We start from the raw sequence: 20,026 nt of genomic DNA on the forward strand, positions 1-20,026 counted from the left end.
AGCTTCGGCCGACCAGCCAACAAATGGAGGCCTTTTAGCCTACCAGGAGCCTCCGTATCAGAGCCATGACAACCACAACTTACGTGTGGGGAAGCCCCGACCGACCAGGCAACAAATGGAGGCCTTTTGGCCTACCAAAAGCCTCTGTATCAGAGCCGTGAAGGCCACAACTTACGTGCGGGGAAGTCCCGGATGACCAGGAAACATATGGAGGCCTTTTGGCCTACCAGAAGCCTCTGTATCAGAGCCGTGACAGCCACAACTTATGTGCGGGGAAATCCTGGCCGACCCGCCAACATGTTGAGGCCTTTTGGCCTATCAGGAGCCTTCGTATCACAGCCATGACGACCACTACTCACCTCCATAGTGGCCTTAGCCTACTAACTAACAAGTTAAGATCTTTTTACTCACTAAAAGCTTTTTTAGGAGAGCCTTGAGGCCTTCAAAAGTTTCTCCAGAGGCCTCCCTGAGATGTCCTTTGGAGATTTTTAGAAAAGGATAGCTCTCAGCGGAACCAAGTTTCGTGAAGACTGGAACGTCTACGAGAACGAGTTGGTCGGAGTGCGTAACATCCTACAAGAGAAGTTTAGACAGATTTAATGGAGTACAAGACTTCATACAAAGGGAAAGTTCAGTAGAATACAGAGTGTTCAGCAAGAACGAGTATAGAATGTCCATCAGGATGAGTACAGAACGTTCGATGAAACAGCCATAGCAGAACCCTGAGGAAATCAAAGGCAACTTTGAAATTAATTCCATGGATAATCAAGGACCACAAGAGCATAGTAAGGTCAGTAGAAACTTAGAACTCTTAGTGAAAAGATCAAAAAAAAGTGTGGGGCAGGAACCCCTGGCAACCACCTCCAGGCCAACCAAGAACTGGCCTACCTGGAGTTGGCCGACCAGGAGGTCCTCCTCCAAAGTGGCCTAGCAGCCCACAATTGGGGGCTTGAGGCCGAGCAGAGCCTCCTGCCCCAGGAGGTTCTGCTCGACCCCGAAGCCCCCCCTTCGAAAATTTTTGAAAATTTTCGAAAAAAATAGAAAAAAATCAAAAAAAATTTAAGATTTTTTAAATTTTCAGGATTTTGAGATTAAGCCCAGATTAGGGTCGATTAGTGAAATTAAGCTCAGATTATGGCTGATTAGTATATATTAAACGTAATTAACCCAAATTAGGGATAATTAGTGATTTGTATGATGAAATTAGCCCAGATTAGGATCGTTTAACCCATTCACTCTTATAATTAGTGTGAATTAGGGATAATTAGTGTCTTATGCATATTGATTAGTCTTAATTAGCCCCGATTAGGGTCAATTAGCCCCGATTAGGGCAAATTAGCCTCGATTAAGGCCAATTAGTGCATTATAGTTAAAATTAGGCTCTTTTAAGCCTATTTAGCGACTTGTACATGGAAATTAGCCCCGATTAGGGTTGATTATCCTTGATTAGGGCCAATTAGCAGCTTTCACCCTATAATTAACCTTGACGAAGGTTAAGGGGAGATAAATGCTCGCTTTATAGTCCTGATTAGGACTGTTTAGTGTTGAACACCATCCAAATAGCCTCGATGGGAGCCTTAAGTGTGTATACTCACGCTAATAAGCCGTTGTAAATGTGTAGGTCGCTCCACACTTTACGATAACGCGGCGATACCCATGAAGGGCCGATACCCATGAAGGGCCGATATCCATGAAGGGTCGATGCCCGTGAAGGGCCGATACCCGAGAAGGGCCAAAAGTACCCCGAGTCGCGATTAGACCATTATAACTTCCACGAAAACTCGAGTAGTGTTCACAGAAGTTGGGGGCAAATGATATGGATAGAAAATACATCCTAAAGACACATTAAATGTCTCATTAATTACACTTGGACTTCTTGTCCGAAAAGTCCAATACAGACCTGTCTGGTCCAAGATTCATAGCAGGCCTGTCTGGTCCAAAGTTTCGTAACAGGCCTATGACGGCCCAAAGAACCAAGGCCCGCCAACGAAGGTCGTCCAAGTCCACGAACACGAGTTGTTCATGGACTAGGCCCAATACGGCTGGAAGAGCAGAGACATGTGTTCCAAACGGACTCAAAGTCCTAGATAGAAGGTTCTGGATCTCCTTCCTCAAGAGGACTCATAATCACCATCTAAGTTGGAGACTTGTCCACCAAGTCTCCCAATAGAAGTCTAATCCTAGACTCACCTCTATATAAAGGGCTTTACCCCTCAATCAGAACTACGTTTTTGGCTTGATTATCCACAACACAGAGATATGTAGGCATCTTGCAAGGATTGATAGTTCCGAACGCAAGAGCGGCCATTAAAGCTCGAAGTTTACCAACCCTAGTATTAAATACAAAAGTAATCAGGCTTTTATTCCACAACAAATGTCTAACCTTATTTAAATATAAAGATATTCACAATTCAACTTCAAATATGAAGTTACCCTATTTATTTAAAGATATTAATTCTTTAATTTAGTGCATTGTTGGTCAGGGGAAATGGACTTTATTGGGGTCAAAGCCAATTTGTATTTTCTTCAGGCTATTTGGCCATCATATATGCTAAAAACTTGAAAGCCAGATTCCGGTACTTTCATATATTCACTTTCTTTTAAATCTCGAAACTAAAAATTTATGCAAATATGTCATATGCGAATTTTTAAATGTGTGTTCAAGAACACACATTACAAGACGAGATATCAAATTTTAATGAACTATCATTTATTAATGATAAAGGTTCTCTGTATATATATATATTATCATCAATAACAAATAGTTATATTAAAAAAATTGAAAGAGATGTGTCCTAAGTCCAATCATGTATGAGGATTTAGGAATAACTTTTATGTAATCTGTTTTGATTTCATTGATATTAATAAAAGACTTGTTTTGTTTTTATTGCGGGTTTTATCTATTTTAAGTGTTTAAATAAGATATACCGCAGTTTAGAGTAAAGCTTTTTATGGATTGTGATGAGATCATAATAATGAGACCTAAAAGATGATAACTCTAAACTTAAATAGTTCCTGGTCGTAGGATTACTAACTGGTAATTAATAATCCGCAAAGATCGGTACATACTATGCTTGCTTCATTATGAAGGTTGTCTGTTCTCATAGACATTTGTGTGGTGACACTAAAGCTAGTATGTAGGTGCTTATTATAGAATAAGTTCACTGAACATGACTCACACAGTTAAACAACTGATGGAGTTCACTCACGTGTCAGCAGTTGTTCACATAGTGATAGTTGTACAAGTATCCTTACACTTGAGGTCATCATAGTCATCTTGTGTACACTGAACTATGCTTTGGTTTAGTTCTTAGTCTTCAGGGATAATTATAAGGGCTCTACTGGGTATAGGAATTTGTACACGAAGATAGTGTATGATCAATAAAGGATCTACCCCTTCCAGTGAAGGAAGAGAATGTTCAATGCTGATCCACTTATGCTAGTTCAGGAATTTCTGGCCAGAGTGAATGAAATTAGAAAGGAGTTTCTAATTTACATTAATTAGAACTAAGAATAGTGAATGGGAAAGCATATGATTAAATAAGATAGGCTTGACACAAGTTACATGCCTTGTATTTAATCGTGACATTGTAGGGTAGAAGGAATTAATTGTACGGTAACTATTCACTGAATAGGTTCTTGGTATTCTAAGCAGTGAATTCGTATTATCTGGATAGTCGCGATATGCTGAGAAGTATCCCTCACGATGTAGAATAAACATGATTAATTTATTAATTAATTATATCTAATAAATTAGAGAATTTATATAAATAATGATAAAATAGTTTTATTATTATTTATTTCTATTACCAGATTAATATTGAACCTACAGGGTCACACCATAAAAGAGAATGATTTAATGGTGGAGGAACTAATTAATAATGGCCGGTAATTATTTATTTGTGAAATAAATAATTAATTAGCAAATTTAATAATTGATTAAATGAGATTTAAATAATTATAAATTAATTAAGAAAAGTTCTTAATATTATTAATTAAGAATTTAATTTTGGAAATTAAATCAAGTGAGAGAATTATATTTCTAAAGTGTTTAGAAAAGGGGTTAATGATTAAAAGGTGTTTTAATTATTAGTTAATTGGTTAATAAGAATAATCAATTAAAGGGTTAATAATAATAATATTTTATGGAAAAAATTTTAGCTGAAAATATTGCCTATAAATATACTACTATAAACCCTATTTGCCTCAACCTAAAAAAGTTAAGCAAGCCCTAATTCTCCCACCCCTTCCTCCTCCATTACATTTATCTCTTGGTGGATACCGGTGGAGTGCTTCACACTTGAGGAGCAGCTGCTAGGGATTTCCGCTCATCGTTCTTGGATCGCTTTTAAAGGTTAGAAATCGATCCCATATGATTTAATCACGATTTGTATGTCTTTATTTGGATTTTATATCAAGAAAATTGTTTTACCATGCTTTTGTGATGTATAAAATCCTACAAAAATTATATGAAAGTAAGTAATTATTATGTTGATAAAAAAGTGAACATTACGTGTATCACCACATACTAGATATATCGTATTAGGTATGTATAATCTAAATTAGTCCATATCTATTTTTTTTTTTTTGCTAAGTAGTCCATCTCTATTTGTAACTTAAGTACCCAAATTTACTTTAATTGTATATTCATCTTTTGTTATTTGTTTCAAACAAGAACAATTTTCTTATTCTTATTTATATATAAAATAATTATAATACATTGTCTATGAATTTTAAATTAATACACAAATTTGATTTTTAAAAATTAGAACGATATGTTTTACTATCGATAAGTAATTTACTAATAATTATTATTGCATAGAATTTATTTGAATGTTACTTCAATTGATTTCCGAGTATCGATAATTTATAATCGGTATCAAAGGATGACACTGATAATATGTGAACGGCAAAATGTGATGAGATTGCTCCTCGTATTATGTAAATTTTATATTTTTTAACTTTAACTTTTTTGTTTTTAGTAATTTATATGTCAATATTTATGTTTTAAATTTTGTTTTTTTGTAATTTCTTATTCATGTATTCAATTATTATATTAAAATTTTATATTTTTAAAAAAATAAATATAATTTATAAGTTATGATTTACAAAATACTTCAACAACTTATAATTAAATAATACATAAAATTAGTCAAACGGCTAAATAACTTATAACTATGGGTGAGCGCGGTGTGGGCGGTGTGGTTTTTTCCTCAAACCGTAAACCAAACCGCGCAGGCCGTTTGATTAAATTTCCAAACCCCACCTGCACCGCATATCCTCAAAAACCGCATAAACGGCACCACGAAAATGCGGTGCGGTGTGGTGCGGTTCACTGCGGTTTACACTTTACAAGTTCGAAAAATTTAATTAAAATACAAAATTTAAATTTAAATAAAATATAAAATTTAAATTTAATTAAATTTCAGAATAATATAACACAAATTCGCCAATATTCTTCAATAGTACAAATTAAAAATTACACAGTGAAAAGTTTAACTTTTTTAGGAATTCAATTACAAAACAAAAATAACTTATAAATAATAAGTTATAATTATTCTAATCAAAAATCTAAGTTATGGTTTCTACAAGTGGTTAAAAAATAACTAGTACACAACAGTGGTTAATTGCAAGTCTAATCTAAATATTTTATATTTTTGTAGCTAATACAGCAGAGTAGTCATTTTCCCAAGTTACCGATCTCCCTCTACGAGAGCAAGTAATCAAAGGTAGAAAAATACCTTAAGTCTATCATAACTCTTAAGTTCTATTAAATGAGTTCACTATTTATAACATATTAAATATTGTGGTGCGGTTTAAACCGTATTTTAGAAATTTAAAATCATAACCCACACCGCGCGGTTTATTAAAAATTCAAACCGTAACCGCCTCACGAAAATTAAAAACCGCATTTTACGGTGCGAATTGGTACGGTGCGAACGGTTTTTGCGGTATTCTGCTCATCCCTACTTATAAGTACGATGTGTATATCATTTGTATGATATTTTTCAAATTTAAATCATAAATTAAATTTTGTAAGAAACGTGCCCTAGATATCACACAATTCTACATTTACATGAAACGTGCCCTAGGTATCACACAATTGTACATCTACATCTATATTTATCTTCATATATTTTATTATTGAATATAGTTATAAATTGAGTTTGAAATAAAATTTGAAAGAATAAGTAACTACTGATATGAAGTGAAAATGGTGAAAAATTAAAAATAGAGTTATTTTACAATAATACGGTGATCGGAGAGATGACCTTATGCAAGTACAGAAAGTAGCACAGTCCTGAGTCTTTTACATACTACTCCCTCCGTCCCCAGATGTTTATATTTTGTTTATATTTTGGGTTGGGCACAGAATTTTATAAAAATGATAAAATAGTAGAATAAAGTTAAAAAAGTGAGTAAATTAATATGATTGATTAATATTATATATATAAAATGGGTAGTGGAGAGAAGTAGTGGATGTAGTTATTTTAAAAATTATAAATTTTTATTATTTTTGGAAAATTTTGAAATATAAACAATTAGAAAGGACATTTCAAAAAGAAAAGTGTAAACAAATGGAAGGGATGGTACTTTATAAAAACAATGATCATTATTTAAAGTATTTTTAACATTGATATGGTGAATAATTGAATATCAAGTTTAAATTGTGATATTCTTTTTAAAATGGTAATTTTATTTCTTAAAAGTATCAAGTTCATAAAAGACAAACAATTAAATTTAAACAATTGACGATTGAGGAGTTGAAATCTGAAATTTATTAACTCATAATATTAGGAATCACGTTTCTTAAAATTTTGAGGTATTAGAAGAGTTATATTATATTAAGAAAATACTTTCCACTGATATTTCGAAAATTCGATTAAACACTATTTAAACTTGAATAGAAAAAGTTCATTATACGAAATTTCATAATTAACCTGCTATCATTCTTCATTTCTGATGGTAGGCTCTCTCCATCTGACACCACAACGTTGATACCGCGATTAAACCGATTGAATAGTGATTGTTATATCGAAATTAAATATTTTATAAGAGAAATTTTTATAATTACGAATAATTTATTTCATCGACATCTTTAGTCATTATCTACATTGTCCTGTCAGAGAGAAAGCGTATTCATCGGAAATGAAGGATCGTATGTTAGTTATGAAACTTCTTGTAATATTTAAAATTTAATTACTTTTATACTTTTATGACCTAGCACGAAAATATAAAAAAAATAAGCATTAATTCTCGTAAGGATTCTTATATACGAAATTATTAAATAACTTAAATTCACGAGGCAAATCTTAAATCCATAATAAGAATAAAAAAAAATTAGAATTTTAATTTCAATAAAAAGATTATTATAAGTTACACTATAAGATTGTTTGTATATATGGATAGGAAAACCCTAAAATGAAATAAAAAAAATTAATTTTAATAAAAAATAAATAATAATTAAAAATAACGTGATCATGTACTATTTTTAAACATAATCATACACAATCCCTTCTTTATCCTTCTTTTGGGCAAAATCCCAATTTGGGCAGGTGATCATATAATCATCTATGTTGTGATCATATATCTACTATTCTCGCATCTCATAACATTCTCGTTATGCAGCGAAAATCCTCCTACAATATTTTACCTATTTTTATATTGTTTGTCAAACAATTAAAAAGAACATATCAATTAAGTGTTAAACTTATTAGGGTAATATAAATATATTTTGATATAATTATAGAAATATATTTAGTAATCAAGGTTTTTGCAATCAATTCATGGGGGACCCTAATCCTTTATTAGAAAAAATACAAATTGTCATAAACAATCTAAAAAAATGACCCAACAGGCCAATACAACAGGGTTTGTAAAACAAAGACCCAGACCCGATCACCTGGCAAAACAAACATACTATATAAGTATAATACAGAGCAGAGCCCTAGACAAAGTACAGTAACAACCAACCAACCCCATATAACGATCACCAATCAATAATCATCATATAACAACAATCCCGACAAAACAAATGAACGACCAAACAGGCACATCCTGGGGAACATGGGAAGAACTCTTACTTGCTTTCGCTGTCAACCGTTATGGCACATCTAGTTGGGACTCTGTTTCTTTCGAAATCTCCAAAAGATGTTCCACCTTAACTTCTCTTACTCCTCTTAATTGTATGTTGAGATTCAACCATCTCAAACTCCGTTATAAATATTATAATAACAACAACAACAACGACAACGACAACGACAGCTCTCCACATGATAATGATACCCCGTGGCTCGATGATTTGAGAAATCGTCGAATCGCGGAGCTTAAGAATGAGTTGGAACACTATGATCACTCCATTGTGTAATTTACTATTACTATCCCCCTTCTAGTTTATTCACATTATGTGTTTTTTTATTTATTATGGTTGATTACGGGAATTTAAATATTTACGTACATGGGGGTACTATGTGTTAGGCTAAGTCTTGCGGATATTTTATGCTTGTAATTGTATTGTGTAATTATTTATTATTGTCGATTACAGAAATTTAATTACGAGCGGGGAAGAGGGGTATCTGTTAGGCTAAGTCTTGCGGATATTTTGTGTTTGTATTGTGCTGTGTTTGATAATGTTTTTTGATTAGGTCATTGCAATCGAAGGTGAAGAGATTGAAGGAGGAGACAGAAGGGAGTTTTAGAGGTTGTGATGAGAAATTGAGTGGGAAGAATGGATCAAGTGAGGTTAAATTGGAGGAATTTTTGTCAGAGAAGGTGGTTGAGGAAGACGTTGATTGTAAGGATGAAAATTTGGAGGTGAGACCGGAGAATGATACAGTTAGAACTGAATCATGTAATGGGAGTACAGATAGTATTAGTAAGGAGATGGGGAAGATGGCGATGGTGAAGAGTGAGGGCGATTTTGGAGGAGATGAAATGGTTGAGGCGTGTAAGATGGGGGCTGAGTTGAAAAAATTGGGTGAAATAGAGAGTTCAGATGTACAAAGTACGACGAGTAGGATGAGGAAGGAGGAGAATGACAAGTTGTGTTTTGGTAGCGGTGTGGGTGCTAAACGTGAGACTGAGTCTCTATTATTGAAAGAAATGTCTAGCATTTCGCAGCCTATGATTGAGTTTCTAGAGATTTTGCAGTCTTACAAGCTTAGCCTGGTGTCCGAGAAGCTTCTTGATAGCCAGGTATTCATAGTAATATATATCACACTAATCTATATTAGAATACTACTTTAGCGTGCTTTATTTGATAAACATGCCATTGAATTGGTAGATTTATTGCAATGTATAGTAATCTCAAATCTGTCTTGAGGATCCATGTATGTAACTAGGAGTGCAAGATTGCACGGACTCTTAACTATGTTTTTAATACTGAGTAAACTTTTATTGTGGAATTCACGGATGTCCTTGCTTAATTGGCAGTTCCTTCTAGCTGTTATACGGACATTTGAATCTGCTACAAGCTTACAGTTTCCTTGACTACAGAAATTTGGCTAACTACTTGTAAATTTTGTAGGAAACCTCGAATTATAGGAACTTGATTCGGCAACATATCGATATAAAATCAGTGTATAGAAATGTAGGAGGAGGTTGTTATTCAGAGTCCGAGCACAAGTTCTTTCGTGATTTGCTGCTTCTTGTTAACAATGCCATTCTTTTCTTTGAAAAGAATTCCTCAGAGGCTAATGCTGCCACTGAGCTCAGGCAGTGCATTTTAGAAAAGATTGCTCGGAGAGATGCAAAGGCAGATCTTTCATCTGGAAAGCAGACATCAGTGTTACCAATATCGTTGCTATCCAATCAAGCTCATGAACCATCTGGTTCTTGGCAATTAAAATCTGGGATAGAGGGAATAACCAGGGTGTCTCGTAAGCGAAGTTCTATTGCTGCAAGAGGTTCGATCTCATCCTCTTCAGGATCAGATAGAAAGAGCTTGCTAGAAGCAGCAGCAGCCATGCATAAACCAGTAGTGGAATCTAAACAGATTACTAAAGGCCCTGCTGCAGACAGACGTCATCAGATGAACAAGAGATGGACAACAAATAGATCTGTATTAAACTCCAGAAGCTCAAAGAAAAATAGCAAAGACCTTGTCAGCACTACTTGTGATAAAGTTCCAACGGTGATTATTTCCAATCAAACCCAAGGGAAATTGGGATCTCCTCCCAAGCCTTCACAGTTTCATGGTGAGGAGAAGACCACTGCTTCAACAGAAATGGCAAGAAGTGCAGCTAACTTCTTGGATCGGTTGAATCAATCATCGCCCCCAAACAATGAGCCATTTGTATATGCGTTGAAGAACTCAATGTGTAGTCAACATCAAGGAGGAAAATCGAAGCAGAAAGGAAGAAGTGGCATTAAGGGTGGTAGAAGGAAGGAAAAGGTAACAAAGAGCAGCTCTGAAGGGAAGCTACTGAATGAGGAAAGCAGCTTGCCAAGGAGGCAACTGGGGAGACCACCAAAAAGAGCAGCAGCCCCAACTCCAGTGTTGGCAGGGTCTGGAAAGTGTACTAGGGCAACAGGAGATATTGATGCTGACACACCGAAACAACCCAAGAAAAGATCAAGAAAGTGACGAGGATACCATTTTTCTGATACTGTTAAATGAAGATTGTTCTTGTTGCAGAAGTTCTGATGTCGTAATACTTTTATTTTCCATGTCAACCTGCTACACTTTACTATTAGTGTATATAAATCGATTTTGGATGGTTATTTTCATTGTAACCCATTTTATCTTAACTCTGCTTAACGTCAATTTACCAGGGTTCTGTGAGGTTAAAATAGAATTTTATCCAACTCATTTATAAAAATACATCCTGCTCCAGAATTCCTCATTTCAATAACAAAGTGAAAGCATAATGTATCACATTGGGGTTGAGGGCAAGCCTTGCTTGAACTTTTGATCCAAAGCTTGTAAAAGAAAGTAGAACAGTACATTAAGAGCTGTGCATTCATATTCTAAAATGTATATACATACATGGTAGAGGACTGAGTTGTTATCATTGCAACAAGACAATGTTGTTAGAAATTATCACCAAGCAACAAGCGTAAACCAAGTTACTATTCAATTTTTAAAGATATTTTTTATGACAGCCTGCTCTTTCTAATTGAACACTAAACATGTAAGCATCAACTCTAAAGAAAGACTTAGAATTTCTTGTGCAATCAGATTTCTATAATTTCATCCTCTTGCTGGTTTAGACACATAGTTGCCACTATAGGACTCTTGGTGTTTCCTCCTATTGCTTCAGCTTCTAAGCAAGGTCCATCACTGTTCCCACTGTTCTGGGAATCTCTCAATCTCTGCGCTCCATCTATGGATTGCACATGAGGTGATCTCTGCTCTGCATCTATAGCAACGGAAAACAAATGTCAGACTAAAGAAAGACCAGTTTCCTCCCCAAGTATTTGCATGCAATGCAGAGAACAAAACCCTATGCCACCGAATGATATACTATTGAGGAGCAAAATTATTAGGTTTAACTACCAGTTAGCACAGAGAGGTCATATTAAGTTTGGAGAATGTAAAAAATCCAATTAAAAAGCTTGTCATCACAAGACATTTATACCTTTTCTGCTATAGGATGCATTCGAAAGCTTCGAAATGACATTCATTAGTGCTTGCTCATGCTCCTGCATTATTAGTAAGACCAATCAAATATCCAATTGCAGAATAATGAGTACAACATACAACTGCCTCAGATTTTCAGCTCTAACCTTAAGCGCTTTCTTTGCCTTTTCAATTTCAAGCATGTCGGGATGAGATGAAGTAAACATTTTCTGAACCTGTTATGAAAAGAGAGGATAAGATAACTTCTGATATTTACAAGCTATTACTTGTCTCAAGATTATTATTTTTTAAAACTTACCTCCTTTATAAGAGTTTCTGTGTGAAGTATTTCAATTTCATCAGAAGAGTTCATTGCAACACCATTTTCTAAAATTGGAATTTCTTTCTCGTTTAGATCCCTCATGGCTCCCTCTCCTCGTCCAGAATTTGGATAACCTTCATGGTTTTTAGGGTTTTCATTGCTTTGCATGCCAACTACACTTTGATGAGATAATCCAGGATCCTCACCCACCCATCTAATGTCCTCAGAAGAAAACTACCATAATGAAAACAAATATACATTAAAAAGAAGTCATAGGTAATACTTTACTGCCGGGGAACAAGTGCCAAACTGAGACCAGAGTGTAAGCAATAACAAAGCCTATAAAACAATGACAGATAACAATAAGAAAAATCTTAATAATAAATTGATTATTTAATGACACGATCTATAGAAGAACTGATAACGTATGACATGATCTATAAAAGAATAAGTAACAAGAGTTGATAAAACATTGTGAAATCCATCTTACGAATTAATACGATTTGACTGCACAGATAATTTTTTTTATCCCATTTACATTATCCATGGGAGGTGGATAAATTGGCTCAGGTCATGATTAAACACATCATACTATTATTGAAGAAAGATTTAAAAACATCTCAAGGTGAATCAACATGTTATAGGCGGATAAAACCATTATAATTTTGAATATAGTAGTGTCAGGTACCAATAGGCTTAAACTAGAAATAACTTGCTACTACAAAATTTATGATTTTCCAGTAGTTTATGGAATATTGGACTGTATACAGAGATGAGAGATAAACAGTTCCTAGTACCAAACATATATGTGTGGAAAAAAGGAAAAGACCAAAATGGGGGAAGAAACTGCTTAGGAAAAAAGGCTGATAAATATGATAGACACAATCACACAAACCATATGCTAATTACATTCTAATTTGAATTTCACCTTGACGGATTAAATGAGAAACTTCTAAGAAACAGAAACAATAGATGGTAATCATATCGAAGTCTGACCTAAATGAAATGGCTGTGTGAAAGGACATAACAAGTAGTGGTCACAAGCATTAATGAAGGAAAAAGATTTACAAGTAAACTTAAGAACCACCAAGCACACACTTTCAGTCAACATACTCATTTCGGCAAATATAGCTCACAAACTCTCCATTGGTACGAATTATTATTGAACTTTCCCACAACGACGTCAACTACAGCCATGCTCAAAACCACAATAAATGCAATCAAAAGCAAGAAAATACATGCATTTAATAGAAAAGAATGCAACGTACTTCTTTTAGATCAACCCATTCCAAAGCCTCTTTTGGGGTATTTCTATTGTAGATCAGAGCATGATGATCCTGCAAAATAGTGTCTGGACGTTGAAAATACATTACAATATAAACCATATGTTCCCAAATAATAATGCCTTCATGTCTCCATACAACTCAAGTAATTTTGGAATAATGGCGAACAAAGTAAAGCCATCATAAATTTAAAAACAAGGTTTACCAGACGACAAACCTGCCAATGTTTAAGTATCGTGATTCCTTTCTATATCTAGTTTTTGCATTAATATAGTTTTATTATAACTTTTATCTGAAAAATGTTCTTTTCTTTGTATAGATTTTTATAATTGTTGATTCAAATACTTCATTAGTACATTTTTTATTATATGAACAAATTTTATTTAGTATTACAAGAGATAGAGTTTAGTATTTAATTAGATGTTTTATTAAGATTATTTACAACTTCACCGCACATCAAATTTGAATTGAAATATATAATCTATTTAAAATTTAATAATTATCTTCCAACTCAGGTTGATTATTTACTACACTTAGGTTGTTCACCTGGAAGAGAATGGAATGAGATTTGTACTTTAATTTGGGGAGAAGGGTTTTTGTTTTTTACTTCTCCCTTCACTTCTCTCCCTTCCATACAATTTAAACTAAAAGTCTAACCCAACAATTTTATTTACGAAGAATGCTCCATTCTCCTTCTTCCTCATTTTCCTCACAATCATCATAGAAAATTTCTCTGTATCCTTTATTTCTCTATATATATAGGGAACAAAAATGAGGGAGTAGGAATTTTCTATTTTAAAGATTGTTGGGAAAATGAGGAATAAGGAGAATGAAGCATTCCTTCAAAAGTTAGTGGATTAGACTTATTGTAAGAAAAGGAAATAAACGTATAAGGTAATAGAAATTATAAACGCATCTCCCCCCAATCCCCCTAAAGAAGAAAGAAAAGGAACTTGTGCATAATTTTCTTTCAATGTTTTTAAGTTTTTTTTAGGAACGAAGATAAGTGGAAATTTTCAATCCCGAGCTGTAGGCTGCCTTCATGTCAGGTCAAGCGACTCGGATCGTAAATTTGTGTAAATTTGAACCCGGCCCAAAAACTATGGGTAGAAAAAGTTGAATCCGAGTGGTTACTTTACACGACCTAAATGTTGAAAAGTAGTTAATTTGTAATTCTCATAAATCATCTTTAAGAGTTCAGAAGATTCTAGTTACAAGTAATGAATGAATCTGAACAGGAGTCACATACTCAAAGTATACAATCAAGAGTCTCCTGATTTCTTCGCATACAGTACTAATGATGATGACTCGTAGACTTTTTACATATTTATATAAAGACTTGAGTTGCATCAAATGTAATCAAATAAGTAAAATATCATCAAAAAGCACTGAGCCTTCTTAACTTTATTAATTCTGATCCCCATTCACCCACTCCGAGGTTGCAGAGAAGTATCTTTCAACTATACACTGAACAGTTAACACATTGAGCTTGACATTTAAAATTAAAAAAAAAAACTCGATTACCATTGCTATATCAACTACGCTGCAAGTTAATTTACATAAATTAAGATACATGAATACCAAAACCCCGAGAAAAAACTAGAAACCTCGACTCGGACAAACAAAATCAATAATCACCTCAACATAAGTTCAAATTTTCTAAATCGACTTGAACAAACAAAATCAATAATCACCTCAACATAAAGTTCAAATTTTCTAAATCAAGAGTAATGGAGATTCGCTTCTTCAAAACTAACAAGAATGATGTATGAAGGGATGCAATTGAGGAAAGGGGTGGGGTGGGGTGGGGCTTAGCTGCTAGAGGGGAATAATAAAATGGGGTGCTATGTTACTCCGACTCTTCTGTTTAGGTTACCGTACCCGTGTTGAACACTTGGACACCCGGACACGACACTTATTCCGTGTCGGATCCTTTGAATGAAATATGGACACTTTGACCAATTTACTCGGACTCTTCATTTAACCTTCGAGTACCCGTGTCGGACACTCGACAATTGGACATGGACACTCGAACTTGAACACTTATTTTAGATAAAAAAACGTGTATAATTTTCAAAATGTTACCGAGTCCGATACTTGGACACGCATCCGTCTCGGACACTTCTAACCGAGTCGGAGTAACATAGGTGACTACTCTGTTTACTATTACTTATCATTTATAAGCAAATAAATAGTGAATAAGGTCCATTTACATTTTACCCAAACAGGAGTCATAAATTAAAACGGGCTTTTAGCCCGTGTAAGCAGGCTTTTTGGGGACACCAAACACCCACTAAGAAGTAAGCTTGCTGCATTATCCACAAGTTTATACTATTTCTAAGCATAGACATGAATAGGTCTCTCGAATTATTTACCTTACATTCCCCAATATCATTATGTTGAGCCAATTCAGTTATTTGATTATTTGGTTCAGGAAAAAGAAATTGGCATTGTCACATGGCATTTGAAAGTCATGACTACTCAGATAATTACATGTTCCCGAAAGTGAAGATTTAGGTCAAAAAATGGACGGAAGACAATAACTTGACAATTAATACAAGAAATGAAATAATATTTTGGGAATTTTGAGTACACATGTACATTGATTGATATAATTCATAAACAGTTCCTTTTTTCTTTTCTTTTCTAAATAAACTGCTGTTTTTTCTTTAAAAAAATAATATTCATATATGTTAATTGTTAAATATTAAGTGATGTACATAAACTTTGCTGCTTCTTAGTTGACACCTAGAGATTTGCCTACTTAAATGAAGATTTTAAATACATGTCTCAATATTAGTTCAATCACGAATAAAGGCAGGTAGCAAAAAATTATCAGTCCCGCAAAATTTCTCTGTATATCAAACATACCTTTTGAGGATTGTAATCCGTGATAATGGCCTCATAAAAGTTGTTGTCTTCGGGCCATCGGATCATTACTTTCCTTCCAATAAGTCGTTCACATCTAGCTACCTCAACGTTTTTATTTATTACAAAGAGAGATGAAGCTCCATTACCAGTAGAAACACCTCTTGGAGTTGGACCTGTAGATGGGTATTGTCCAGACAGACCCGGCAATTGTGCTCCCTGTTAAGTAACAAAATCAAACAGATGTCAATCTATCGTGCTTTTGTCCTCTCACATAGATCCGATATGACCATATGAATAACATACAGGTCTTGCCTCAAAGGAAGGTGCCCATTTTGAAGCTTCAGGTAATGGCTGTGCTTGTTGATAAAGTGAACCTTGCATTTGTCTGCCAAATGCTAGAGAGCCTGATTGGGATGTCTTTTGTTTCTTCCAAGATTCTGAGAATGTTGGACTGGGTAGCATATTATGCATAGGCTGGGACACACCGAACATGCCAGTTTGGGTCTCACCAGCCTTTCTCCACTCTCGTATTGTACAAATGACTTCATCAGTATTAACTGTTGATAGTAGCTCCCTGTGCTCATCATCTGATACCCTTAACTCTTTCCTTAGTTCTGTTATTAAACCTTCTTTTTCCTGAGGAAACATGTCAATATCTTATTAGCACACTAATTAAGAAATGAAAAGATGGACAGAAAAGAGATAAAACTTACCCATGAAATGGCATCCGACTGTGCTTTGAAGGCCCGTAGTACTGAACGATATGCTTCTTGCTCAAGCTGGTGGATTTGAGATTCCATGTCAAACTGCATCTTTGTGTATGTGGATGGATTCACGACGAACCTTCCAGTGCCACTATAATTTCCCCCTACTAAATTTAATCAAAATGTGATAGTGGAATTTCATCAGTACATTACCTGGAACATATTACATATATATAGATAGGCTTAATGAACTTTTGGCCCTTAAAGTATGTAACGTGTAACCATAAAGTTTCTGTATATATATATATATATATATATACTTTGTCATAGATTTTATAAAACAGGCATCTATATAAGGTTTGGTAATAAAATAAAGTAGGACTTTCTTCCCCTAAGCCCTCTGCACGTTAAAAAATAATTGGGGTAAACTAACAATGAAATCATATGACTTACTGAACGCTAAATTGGTCTTCCTTTCCTTTTGTCAAAATGAATTTAACGATATACTTATAAATGCACTTGGTATATTGATGAAGATCGTATACCTATATGTTCGTAATAGCACTTTAAAGCTAATATATTCTTGTCCTCGACCGCAATCAGTTCCATTTTTTCCTGTTGTTCTTTTTGTACAGTATTTGATGTCCTTTAAGGTAAAAGAATTTATTACACTTGTAGGAGGGAGACACAGTCCTTGGCAACTTATATACCAAATGCAATTTTCCAAGAGAGGGACTGGTGATGCAGGAAAGAATTTAAAAATAAGTAACAACTTAAAAATATCAACAAATACATACATAAAGATTGACTCGGGTGAATTAGCCACGGAAAAATAGACTAGCTTAAGAGTTTGTCGATCTTAAAAGAATGGAATTTGAATGGATCACAACTCATAATATAAAGCACAATCAAAAATTTGTAAATATTTCAGAGTTGATAAGCTAACAACTAGTCAGGACGTTACATACTTATATCACTAACATACATACTACATACTTATATCACTAACATACATACACAGGATACAAACCCTAATATAATAACCCCGTAGACTAGGACCCGAAAATGCTAGGATTGTGTAAATCTAAATTTATAATTTAACATTTGTTATCATCTAGACCCCACAACATTTATAAAAAAAACAAATTAATAGTTCTATAATCGAAATTCGTAAATATTTGATATCAAATAGAAGTTTTCTATTATCATCACTTGCGTTCGTAATCGCAGGTGCTACTACTAGTTTTGGTAAATTAAAAATGATAATACTTCCCCATTTTATGGAAACAAGTAATAAATAATAAATGCAACTCTTTCAAACTTCACTTTTACGGTTTTACCATCTTCCTCAGCCACCAAAAATATAATACATTCAGTTAGATTTCCGACCAACTATATCATAATTCATCAACATGTTCTACTTATTCACCTATGAAGGAGGTAATGATAGGACCTCTGATTCAGAAATTTATCATTAGATTCCATGAAACGGTTTTATTATTTTTAAAACTATCTGATCTGTAAACATTTATAGAATTTGTGAACAATTACACTGATGAAAGTAAAACTTAGCGTACAACTGTACAAGCAACCAAAACTAAAGATCTCGTTTGTATTAAAAGTATAACATGAAATAATATCTAGCGAAAGAAGGGGTGTAACTATATTCCTTAAGGAAGCGAAACAAAGCAATAGTAAATTCTTTATGTATTGGTTAAACAGAAAGATAATCCAACTATACAACCTCTCATTGGAAAAGAATTCCTAAATTTAATATTAAAAAAAACTCTAAACAAGAAAATAATCGATGGTTACTGACATTAATCTTGGAGTAGCATCAAGTGGATAATTTAACAGAATTAGAAGTACAAACACATAAACATAGAAACATTAAACGAGCACATATATCTTTAGTAAATTGCTGAATAACGATCAAAGTAACCCTAGAATTTCTTAATTTCCTTCCAAGATTAATCACCTCAAATTACACCCAAAAGAAATCAGTAAGAAAAAAGGGGCTTACGAGCCTGAGAAATGGCCAATTACAAAACCAATTGAGAAATTGTGTCAAGAACTGAAAAATACATAAATTAAGATATACATACATGTAAATGGGTGGGGGGGGTTTAAGGAACTCACCAGTGATGTTGTGGTCATAGTCCATGAATCAATTGAATTGTAATTACATATATATATATATATGTATAATAGAATAGATGGAGTTGTGTAATAGTAAACCCTAAAACTGAAGCAGGGGGTTTGATTATGGGGATGGTGATGGTTATAATGTTTTTGCAGCAGGAGGATGTTATTTATTTGACAGCTAATATATATACATAGAGGAGCCCAAGCTGCAGTTACAACTAATAACCGTCAGCGCTCAACTAAATAATACTCCATCCGTGCCCATATTAGGAAACTTAAGTAAGCCACGCTTTTTAATGCTCTCGTAAAATTTAATTAAATAAATTAATTTTTTTTTAATTTTTTAAATAGAATTCAATGTTTAAAGTTTAATTAAAAAGGAAAAATTTAAAAAAATACGGAAGTATACTTTATATTTACCGTAAAATGTGTGTCTTGTGTTTGAAAAAAATATGTAGGGAATTGAATGGGAGAGAGGGAGTGATAACTAGCTTAGAAACCGGTACACGAGATAAACATAAATAATTTGTGGTACAAATTACGAAATGATTTTGTTATTAAAAAAATATTAAATATGATTTTAAAGAATATTATTGGAAATACTCTAAATAAACAGTAGTCGCCCAAAAATCATCTTAATTTTTTATATACCCAGATATGTTGCAATTTGACCTTTGAATCTCGTAATATTTATTTAATACTCGTTTTGAATCATTTCATAAAAATAGTTTATTTTCAAAATATTATACGTATAAAAAAGAGTGTTGATAGAAGTTTTTGTTGATATCAATAATAATTGAACAATTTAAATATTAAAGAGCATTACGTGTACTCGCGGTTTATGAATCAGATCACTTAAAATACTCAGATTTCAAAAATTATCATATACTTCACTTTTCGTTACGAAACGTTCCTTTTTGTTAACCGGGGCATCAGTTTAGCCAAGGGCAAAAAGATACTATGTGTTTATATACACAGAAGTCACCATTTTCTTACATATTGTAACCTAATTTACGGATTAGATACATTTAAATTAAAATATGGTTGTTGAAGAATATATATTCGACCTTGTTTGTGATTGTGGACAAATGAGCGTGATTAAAACTCGTTATTGGGGCAAGAACGCAGGTCAGAATTTTCG

General features: G+C 33.7%; 2 protein-coding genes across 5 annotated transcripts; one reads left to right on the forward strand and one right to left on the reverse strand.

The window, feature by feature from the left end:
- Positions 1-7,968: 7,968 nt before the first annotated feature.
- LOC141707763 (uncharacterized) lies at positions 7,969-10,761 on the forward strand. Its single transcript, XM_074511106.1, has 3 exons — positions 7,969-8,364; positions 8,646-9,195; positions 9,527-10,761. The coding sequence occupies exons 1-3, from the start codon at positions 8,036-8,038 to the stop codon at positions 10,583-10,585; spliced, it is 1,938 nt and encodes a 645-aa protein (XP_074367207.1). The 5' UTR covers positions 7,969-8,035; the 3' UTR covers positions 10,586-10,761.
- Positions 10,762-10,934: 173 nt separating this feature from the next.
- LOC141707764 (protein EMSY-LIKE 1-like) lies at positions 10,935-19,095 on the reverse strand. Of its 4 annotated transcripts, none has more exons than XM_074511107.1 (10): positions 18,880-19,095; positions 17,286-17,475; positions 16,750-16,907; positions 16,340-16,672; positions 16,037-16,252; positions 13,151-13,219; positions 11,880-12,116; positions 11,728-11,796; positions 11,580-11,643; positions 10,935-11,360 (listed from the first exon to the last, which is right to left on the reverse strand). In XM_074511107.1, the coding sequence occupies exons 2-10, from the start codon at positions 17,347-17,349 to the stop codon at positions 11,176-11,178; spliced, it is 1,395 nt and encodes a 464-aa protein (XP_074367208.1). In that variant the 5' UTR covers positions 17,350-17,475; positions 18,880-19,095; the 3' UTR covers positions 10,935-11,175. The 4 variants fall into 4 exon arrangements, with proteins under 4 accessions (XP_074367208.1, XP_074367209.1, XP_074367211.1 ...); XM_074511108.1 differs by having other exon boundaries at positions 16,349-16,672; positions 18,880-19,093; XM_074511110.1 differs by lacking the exon at positions 17,286-17,475 and having other exon boundaries at positions 16,750-16,904.
- Positions 19,096-20,026: the final 931 nt, after the last annotated feature.

Source organism: Apium graveolens, chromosome 2 (genome assembly GCF_009905375.1).
Source record: "Apium graveolens cultivar Ventura chromosome 2, ASM990537v1, whole genome shotgun sequence".
NCBI classification, from domain to species: Eukaryota; Viridiplantae; Streptophyta; class Magnoliopsida; order Apiales; family Apiaceae; genus Apium; species Apium graveolens.

Bases quoted from the DNA above. Each gene is read 5' to 3' on its own strand.
- LOC141707763 (XM_074511106.1), top strand. From the start codon at position 8,036: ATGAACGACCAAACAGGCACATCCTGGGGAACATGGGAAGAACTCTTA. The intron at 8,365-8,645 runs GTAATTTACTAT...TTTTTTGATTAG, and splicing joins CACTATGATCACTCCATTGT to GTCATTGCAATCGAAGGTGA. The intron at 9,196-9,526 runs GTATTCATAGTA...TAAATTTTGTAG, and splicing joins AGAAGCTTCTTGATAGCCAG to GAAACCTCGAATTATAGGAA.
- LOC141707764 (XM_074511107.1), bottom strand. From the start codon at position 17,349: ATGGAACTGATTGCGGTCGAGGACAAGAATATATTAGCTTTAAAGTGC. The intron at 16,253-16,339 runs GTATGTTATTCA...GTTACTTAACAG, and splicing joins CTTCCTTTGAGGCAAGACCT to GGAGCACAATTGCCGGGTCT. The intron at 12,117-13,150 runs GTACGTTGCATT...TCATTATGGTAG, and splicing joins AATGGGTTGATCTAAAAGAA to TTTTCTTCTGAGGACATTAG.